General features: G+C 42.1%; 1 protein-coding gene across 1 annotated transcript; it reads left to right on the top strand.

Moving 5' to 3' along the window:
• The first annotated feature begins 5,567 nt into the window (after nucleotides 1–5,567).
• LOC127769772 (probable indole-3-pyruvate monooxygenase YUCCA5) lies at nucleotides 5,568–7,662 on the top strand. The gene is made up of 2 exons (XM_052295399.1): nucleotides 5,568–6,709; nucleotides 6,805–7,662. Exons 1-2 carry the CDS (start codon nucleotides 5,678–5,680, stop codon nucleotides 7,030–7,032), a joined length of 1,260 nt encoding a protein of 419 aa, XP_052151359.1. The 5' UTR covers nucleotides 5,568–5,677; the 3' UTR covers nucleotides 7,033–7,662.
• Nucleotides 7,663–9,076: the final 1,414 nt, after the last annotated feature.

The following is a 9,076-nucleotide window of genomic DNA, read 5'->3' as shown; positions in this document are numbered from 1 at the left end:
ATCTACCCCCTTCTCCTTTCCCTAAAAGTACAAGCTACATATAATTAATTAACAAATGCAATTAATCAACCAAATAGAGGCTAGGAGATGTTAACCTCGATTCAGTCAATCGATCACTTGTGTATTTAGGCCGAAAGGCGTACGTTGCATTTGGTTATATATATATAAGCTCATGGTCATGTATGGGGACCTATCTATCTCTCTCTCTCTTTCTCAATGGAAATTAAGCATATATGGTCATGCAAGTTCATGCATGCATGAACCACACATAATTAACCTAGAGTGACAGGTGTCGAAACATCTTCGGCACACCAACCTAATGATTGCATTGATGATTTTGTATTCATATATTTGAGAAAATTGCGCCTCAAGTCTTCAATTTAAACTTTGACAAATAACCATATATTTAATTGTCATGTGAGAAGCCAAAATCATGCTATATATATAAACAAAATGGCCCTTTCATTAAGCTGAGATGTCAACAACAAGGGCAAGTGTTGTATATGTCGATGTATATAAAGTATATGCATGCATATAAACTTGTGCAATCAATTTTTTTTAAAGCTGAATATAAATATATTCTCAGGGTTCAAGTATCAACACATCGATCAAACAAGTTTTTGCGTTGTTCTTGGACGCGTTTTTCGTTTTTTTTTGTTGAGAAGTTTATTAATTGTACACATATATATAGTTTTGCCCCCTAATTAAGCTAGATGTCATGCACTACTTACTATCTACTCTACGCGGAAGAATCTCTGAAAGAAAGCTGTGTTTATTTCCTCTTTGATATGTGTAGGATAATCAAGAAGAATATTAGGTGCAAAAGAGGCCTGTGAACTGCACTGTTGTCATCCAGGATGAAAACAAAACAGAAAAGATACAATACATAATGTTATATATGTTAGGTATATAAGGTATGGGTGCACTAGCACTACTCCTGAAACAAACAAATTCAGCACTAGATAATTAATTAAACTAATTGGAAACTTAGTTTTTAACTAATATTTGAAGAAAGTCAAGCTAGCCCAGTTGCTTAATTAGAATTTGCAGATAATGAGATGACATGGCAGGGGTATGGGAGGAGATGCAAGTGACTGAGTTGGTATCACCTTTTTAGGGCTAGCTAGCTAGATGTGGCCAATTCAGCAGGAAGCTGCTTGGAGCTCTTCAAAATTTGGACGCTTGAAAGCTCCTTTTTGTGTAAGAAAATATGTCTGCGTCATACCTTTTCTTTGTCTTGCTTATTTAATTTTCTTCTTGATAAATATAGGTCGGCAGATGTAATATTTTTGCAACAACGAAGGAGACACATCGCATATGAAGCTGCTCAGCAGCTGCTGGTTATATTTAGACGAGTATAACTGTTGGACTAATATGCATGGATTTACAGGTAAAAGAGGAGATCGTGCGGTATCCAAATCAGAATTAACAATGGAAATTATTTTCTAGTAAATTTCACAATACTACAGCTACTTTGATCAATCTATCACAAAACTACGGATTTAATGTCAGTCTTATCACCTTTGTAACATCAATATTGTATGGACATAAACTCTAAAATGTGTAATTCTCTGATAATTTCATCATTAAATCTGTGATACGATATATATTAAATATGTAGTTCTGTGATGATAAATTTTGTACTAAATCTGTAGTTTTGTGATACACATATTTAAATCCGTAGTTTTGCAATAGTTTGATTAAAGTATATGTAGTTTTATGAAATTTAATTTACTCTATTTTTTACTAACTGGTTTTGATATATCTAGGAAATTCTAGTGAAATTTATTGGCCGGAAATGCACTCTACCATCAAGCTAAGAGGCATCCATGCATGCATGAAGTGAAACATGTAATGTTCTTACTTGTTATTTTGGATACCGACATTATCTCAAGAAGACGCGAATATTAGGGAAAGTCCTAATATCAAATAATTAAAAGGAGTGAGGCTTTAAACCCAGGTCGTCTAGCTCATCACCTTGTAGAGCTAGCTGGAATACCCTGGGCGTTTCTCCACCGACATTATCTCCAGTGCAGATTTAAAGCTATTAGAATATAACTACACGATGTTATTTTTCATGAAAATCATCTACTAGTATGTTTTTACATATTAAATCTTAATATTATTTTTGCATATTTTTATTTTAGTTATGCATAAGATTTCGAGATTTGGCTGCATACATCATAGATGACGTCTGTTTGTAAACACAGAGATCAACGTAGTACATGGAAAAAAAAGTTGCCACGTAACTCTTTTGTATTATCTTACCCCCATCCAATTCTAAATGGTGTATGCATGCCTAGATACGCATGCGAATATAACTTTTCGATCTCGATCATTTGGAAACGTACAAAGCTATAGTGCGTTGTAAACGATGCCATATATATTTGAATACCAACCAACTTTCACTCCATATATCTACAGTTAGACCCTCTAGATGCCCATGACAAACACAAGAGTTGTACAGCAAAGCTTTTGAGCTGTGCATGCCTTTCTCCTAGTTTATTGGAGATCCTCAGAACGAGATCATGATTTGCACAAAAGAAGTTCACAAGTTGGGAGAGGAGGAGGAGAATTTTTGGGTAGTTGGTAAGCTCAAAGGTGGCATGGTGAGGTGGAGACCTCAGCTTGCATATTGAGGATCAAGATGACTAACAACAACACACACTAGTTGGATAGGGAATCACAAAAAAGGCATCATCAGCTAGCTTGATCACAGTTTAATCTGTGTCTGCATCGATCACTAGATGTACAGTGCAAATGCTGGCAATGCACTGTAAAGGAAAAGGGACCCATCTGCAGGTTGCTGCATGCATGCAATGCTGACTAGCTATCATTTTACACTTGGAATTTGGTGATTGGTCTCCTTGGAACTTGCACTGGAAGGTGGTGGCTGAACCTTTAACAGCATGGCACCAGTTGGTACCCCTTTTGTTTCCCTCATCGATTGTTTTCATGTTACACACGGTTTCATCAGAGTAGTGTATATCACAAGGGTGATCTCTAGCTGCATGATGCTCCAGCTTGGCAGTGACATATATTTGACACAACTTTTTTGACCATGGAAAGTGTTTGTGTGCAAATTAATTATCAACAATCAATTTGTGGTTGTTGTGCTGTGCTGTGTTGTTATGTATATTCTAACTAAATTATCTAAATTATATGCAAAATAGTTTCCAATTTTTGAAAATGATATGGATAAAAAGTGTATTTTTATATTATGTCTAGGAAAACTAATTGCTATTTGATATCCACCGTTGTGCCAACTTAGGCTTGAGTTCTGAACAGTTTCTCAGTTAGGCCAGCTAGCTACTTCATCGTTTATCGTGAACACATTTCTTAAACTGCTAAACCATGCGTATTGTGCATAAAATTTTTATATAGAAGTTTCTTAAAAAAATCAAATAATTACATTATTCAAATTTATAATTGTTAGTATCTAATTAATCATATGATAATGACCTTCGTTGTTTCGAGTGCTGCTGGAAATCTCCAGCAAACCTCGCGAACAAACGCATCGTTAGCCGTCCATGCAAATGCATATACAAAATATTTAGTTAAAAATATTAAATCATTTAGGAGCCTGATCATACTTTGAGATAATGAGAAAACTTTGCCTGATGCATGCTTATTTTGTCTTAGTTTGTATTACTTCTTAGATTGTAAACCTCTTCCCGGTTGGGAAAGAAGAGTAAAACTAACATAAAATTCAGTATATTAATAGAAACAAAGTTTGAACCCTCTCATTCACCAGCCAATATTATTACTGTGAACCTTTCTCATATAAACAAAATTGTCTATATATTTATCCATTACTTAATTTTCAAGTTCTTCTAATGGTTTGCATTTCAGCAGCGCTGCTGGACGGCCGATCTCCTCCAGAAGCATGGCATTGATAGTCACTCGGCCTACCCCTTTTGCGCTCAGGAGCTTGAGATGACGAATTACATCCTCCTCGACTGCGTGTTCGCTCGGCAGCTCTGGTTCCGTATGCTGTCACCTCCTGGCTGGGCTGCCTCTCTCCTCCCTATGGCAGCTGGCTCCAGGAATGGTGGCCATCTTCTAGGGCCTGTTTACCTGAGTATCTCCGTGCTGGCTTCGACTCCTTGGTCCTCCTGATCTCTTGGCAACTGTAGAAGGAACGAAACTCTAGTGCTTTCGACTCTGCACTCTCTTCGGTCTCGGTGGTTCTAGAGTCCATCCTTTGGAAGGGCTATCTATGGTCTTTAGCTGGCGTTGCTACTTTTGGGGATTTCATGGGAGTGTAGTGTGGCTCCGCCCCCTTTCCGCTGATTGGAGTTACGTTTAGCCATCGTAGTAGTTTCTTCCCTTTTCCTTGGTTTTGTTTTTTCTCCCTTCCCTTGGCATAAGCCGGTCTTTCCGATTGCGTTGTGTAACAAAAACTCTTTTATTCTAATATATTGATGTGCAATCCTTTTACGCGTCCGTGAAAAAAATCTGTTACTTAATTTCATTTCTCATTCTTAATTTGCATTTTACCACTCATTTTCATTCCTGATAAGAACTAAGCAAACTTATGTGTAAGACTTTCATTTTCAAAAGGTTTTTTTTAAATAAAGTAATCTTAAAGACTTAAATAGATATTTAATTTTATAAAAATCATACCGTTTAGTAGCTTGGAAAATATGTGATAATCCACATATATTCTGTAAGAGTAAAAATAGTAGTGCACAGAGGTGTATGCACCTCCAAATGTCCATATAACCTGTTGCCAACTCCCTGAAACTCACTTTCATATCATGATTATGAAACTACTCATTCTTAAGTAGTAATTACTTGCATTGAGAAGACATTTTCAGCTCCATTAATTTATCATTTTAGCACAATTTCTCAGCAGGGAATATCATCGATAAATAGAGTACAACGGTAACAACAACCATGCATTTATTGCTCGGAATATACGCAGGTGACATTGTGACAGGGGGTGAATAACAAATTAACCAACGCCATGAGCATGCATGCTTAGTTAGTTACCCTTATTGACCAAACCTCCAATTAACAAGGTAGTTTAACACACATCATGCTCGCTTAACTGCAGCAAAGAGTTGGAATCTCAATATATACAAAAATGTGTAGCTTCAAACCCATGAGGGCAGGGGAATCTAACCCCCTAACCCCAAACAGTGGGCTGCTGGTGTACGTGCCTAGGGCATCACCGCATGTGTTTATGCCTCATCACTAATTAGAATCTTAATTTCTCTCTCATCAAGCCAACGAGAAAAAAAATTACTTATTAATTAAGGCTACAAAATCAGTTCGAAAATTCTCTCATGATTTCGCCGCGCCCAGAACCAGAACCAGAGCTCGAGCTAGATTAGTTAACTAACATGCCTGATTCAAAAAAGGGAGTTAGATTCTATATATCTTCTAATATCATTGATTACCTTTTTTTTTTCTTATGCTAAGTATGCTTATGATTCTCTCTCTCTACCATCATCACACACACTCTCTCTCAATCGCTTTCTCTCTCTTCTTCCTCGCTCTCTCCCCTACCACCTCTATTTAAGCACCCCTTGCTCACCTCCTATCCACCAACACAAATCACTTGCAAAACCAACACAAACACAACACAAGCAACACACAAGCTTCTCCTTCTTCCAAAATACTCCTCAACTAGCTAAGCCTAAGCTTCATCGATATCCAAGCAAGCTAAGCTATGGTGCTCCAACACAGTGATCGCATGGACAGCCTCTTCTCCCCGCAGACGAGCTGGGTGAGCGGCCCGATCATCGTGGGCGCCGGGCCGTCGGGGCTCGCCGTGGCGGCGAGCCTGCGGGAGCAGGGCGTGCCGTTCACCATGCTGGAGCGCGCCGACTGCATCGCGTCGCTGTGGCAGAAGCGCACCTACGACCGCCTCAAGCTCCACCTCCCCAAGCAGTTCTGCGAGCTCCCGCGCATGGCGTTCCCGGCGCACTACCCGGAGTACCCGACGCGCCGCCAGTTCATCGACTACCTCGAGGACTACGCCGCCGCGTTCGACATCAACCCGCTCTTCGGCCACACCGTGCTCTCCGCGCGCTACGACGAGACGTCCGGCCTGTGGCGCGTGCGCGCCTCCTCGTCCGCCGGCGCCGAGATGGAGTACATTGGCAGCTGGCTCGTCGTCGCCACCGGCGAGAACGCCGAGAGCGTGGTCCCGGACATCCCCGGGATCGACGGGTTCGGCGGCGAGGTGGTGCACGTCGCCGACTACAAGTCCGGCGAGGCGTACCGCGGCAAGAGGGTGCTCGTCGTCGGGTGCGGCAACTCCGGTATGGAGGTGTCGCTGGACCTGTGCGACCACGGCGCGCGCCCGGCGATGGTGGTGCGCGACGCCGTCCACGTCCTCCCCCGGGAGGTGCTCGGCAAGTCCACGTTCGAGCTCGCCGTGCTGCTCATGGCGTGGCTCCCGCTCTGGCTCGTCGACAAGATCCTCGTCCTCCTCGCCTGGCTCGTCCTCGGCAACCTCGCCAAGCTCGGCATCCGCCGCCCCGCCACCGGCCCGCTCGAGCTCAAGAACACCACCGGTCGCACCCCCGTGCTCGATTACGGCGCCCTCGCCAGGATCCGCTCCGGCGAGATCACCGTCGTCCCCGGCGTCGCCCGCTTCGGCAAGGGCTTCGCCGAGCTCGCCGACGGCCGCGTCATCGCCCTCGACGCCGTCGTCCTCGCCACCGGCTACCGCAGCAATGTGCCCCAATGGCTACAGGTAAACATCCAATCCAATCACTGTTCCATTGCCATTGATGACGCAATCATTCTATCAAGAACATCTTAGCTGACGTGATTTGTGAAATTGTTCAGGGAAATGACTTCTTCAACAAGGACGGGTACCCAAAGACGGCGTTCCCCAACGGATGGAAGGGTGAGTCGGGGCTGTACGCCGTCGGCTTCACCCGCCGCGGCCTCTCCGGCGCCTCCGCCGACGCCATCCGCGCCGCCAAGGACCTTGCCAGGGTGTGGAAGGAGGCGACGAAGCCAACCAAGAAGAGCACGGCGTGCCACCGGAGGTGCATCTCCGTCATCTTCTAAGCCGCCGCCGGCCACCGTTGCTACTGCTACTCGATCCATCAATCCCCTTGGTTAAATTCGTTGTTGATTAAGATTGGTTCTTTCTTTCTTTCTTGAAGAATTAAATTAAATTAAGCTAGGAGAGTGTGATCATACTACGTTGCTAGGTTAGTGATATTGTAGGACACAGCAGTGAGAGTGAGAGAGTATAAAAAAAATAAGGTTAATTATTTGAGAGTTGAAAAAAAAAGAAAGAAAAAGAGAAACAAGGTGGAGCCCTCTCGTCAGTGGGAAGTGAGAGCCCTAGGGGATTTTTACTGCAGCTAGAGGCGTCTGGTGTACAGAAGAAGTGAGCTTGCCAGTTGATGGAAGATGAGGCTCTTGTCATTGACCTATTGTTTCTTTTGTTCTATATATGTATGTATAATCTTATATAATATCCCCTACTGGTAGTATGTAGTAGCCTTAATTAATCTGATGATGATGATTAGTAGTAGTAGTAAGCACCTCTTAGTTTAGTTGTTACTGCCTCTCCAGTGACAGTTCTTTTGTAATCTTTGCAATCACCTTTTGTAACTCCCTTTGTATAACAACTCTTTACTTGAGAGTTGAGAGTGAATATATATATAACTAGTGTAATGTTTTGCTTGATTTTTACCATATTTTCATATTCTACTTCTTTTTTTTTTGCAAGAACTACTACTACTGTTGCCTATAATATTTTGTCTGCATAAGTTTGAGCGCAGCTCTCATGCGTTTTCGAGGAAAAAGAAAAGAAGAAGAAACTACTGTTGCAGCACTGTATGCTGAGGTAGGATATATATGATGAACAACTAATAAGGTAGTGGAGAAATGAAATGTCTCTTTCATGAGCCATGATCAAAGAACCAAGAAACATGGTAGGGTGGGTATGGGCTGTGGAATTCCTGGCTTCTTGTCCTTTGGCTGTCCCAACACTTGGATCTGGGTCTCACTGTTCTGTCTCCAATTGGCTCCTGGTGCTCTGGAAAGCAAAGTCAGAATCAATAGATCTCACCCTGCCACACCACTCATCCTCTGCCCTCTACCTGGCCCTGGGCCATTTCCAAGATTCTTCAGTAAAATCAGAATCACTTCCACTGACAAAAAGGAGAAAAATCACTGCAAATGATCATATATAGCTAGATTCCCTTTCTACAGTTTTAATTGCAACTCCAAGGCAAACCCACATATATGGATATAAATATGTGCTATGATGGAAAGAATTTCAAGAATCAAATGTATCGCACACTCTCCATATCTTTTCAAATCTGAAAAAGATGCATGCCTGGTAGGTTCATGAGAGGGGGTTAGGCGCCACTCAAATGATTATGGCACAGTTGCCCCCAAGTGCATACATGATTATGTAACTACTAACAACTTCTCTGAGGTGCTACAGTTGCACCTAAGTGATATGATGAAAATACATATAAAATTTCAGTTGGGCAACTGATCCTGCTATTCATTCAGCATTTTTCTGAACTAGTCTGAACTGCCCTGCAGATAGCTAATATATGCTGCAAATTGTAGGACACATTCGGGTCTTGAATCCTTTCAAATTCAGGTGCCAACAAAAATATCCAGATAATTATTATGGTCCAAGAGGGTTTCATTTATTTCATGCAACTCAATACATATGATGAGAGAATCAAGTGGTCACTGATGAGCATGCAGCATGCATGGTGAATGATCATTTCATCTGAAAAAATTAAAAAGGGGGGCAAATTGTTAGCTGTGTGTGGGTTGTATCCCAGGTAGCTGTAGTAGATATAAAGCCCCCACTAAGCAATAAAAAGAAAAGGGGAACAGGCTAGGAAGAGAGAGTAGTCCCAACACATGTGGCCCCCTTGGAGTGAGTGTCCCCAGCAAATCACAGGACATCTCAGATCTCCCCATCAATATCACTGCATAAGCAGATTTGGTTGGGCACAGATGAAAGTTCAGACCCTTTGTTTCCCATCATCTTGTGCTTCCTGAGGTGCCAGGGCTTTCCACTGTTCTTTTTCTCTCCTTTTTTATTTTTGTTTCAATTGATGCAACTCATATT

Source organism: Oryza glaberrima, chromosome 4, assembly GCF_000147395.1.
Source record: "Oryza glaberrima chromosome 4, OglaRS2, whole genome shotgun sequence".
Taxonomy (NCBI): domain Eukaryota; kingdom Viridiplantae; phylum Streptophyta; class Magnoliopsida; order Poales; family Poaceae; genus Oryza; species Oryza glaberrima.
Note: the sequence above shows the minus strand (reverse complement) of the source record. Positions and strands in the feature narration are given on the sequence as shown.

Coding starts and splice junctions, on each gene's coding strand:
- LOC127769772 (XM_052295399.1), top strand. CDS start 5,678: ATGGTGCTCCAACACAGTGATCGCATGGACAGCCTCTTCTCCCCGCAG. Junction 6,710..6,804: donor ATGTGCCCCAATGGCTACAG/GTAAACATCCAA, acceptor GAAATTGTTCAG/GGAAATGACTTCTTCAACAA.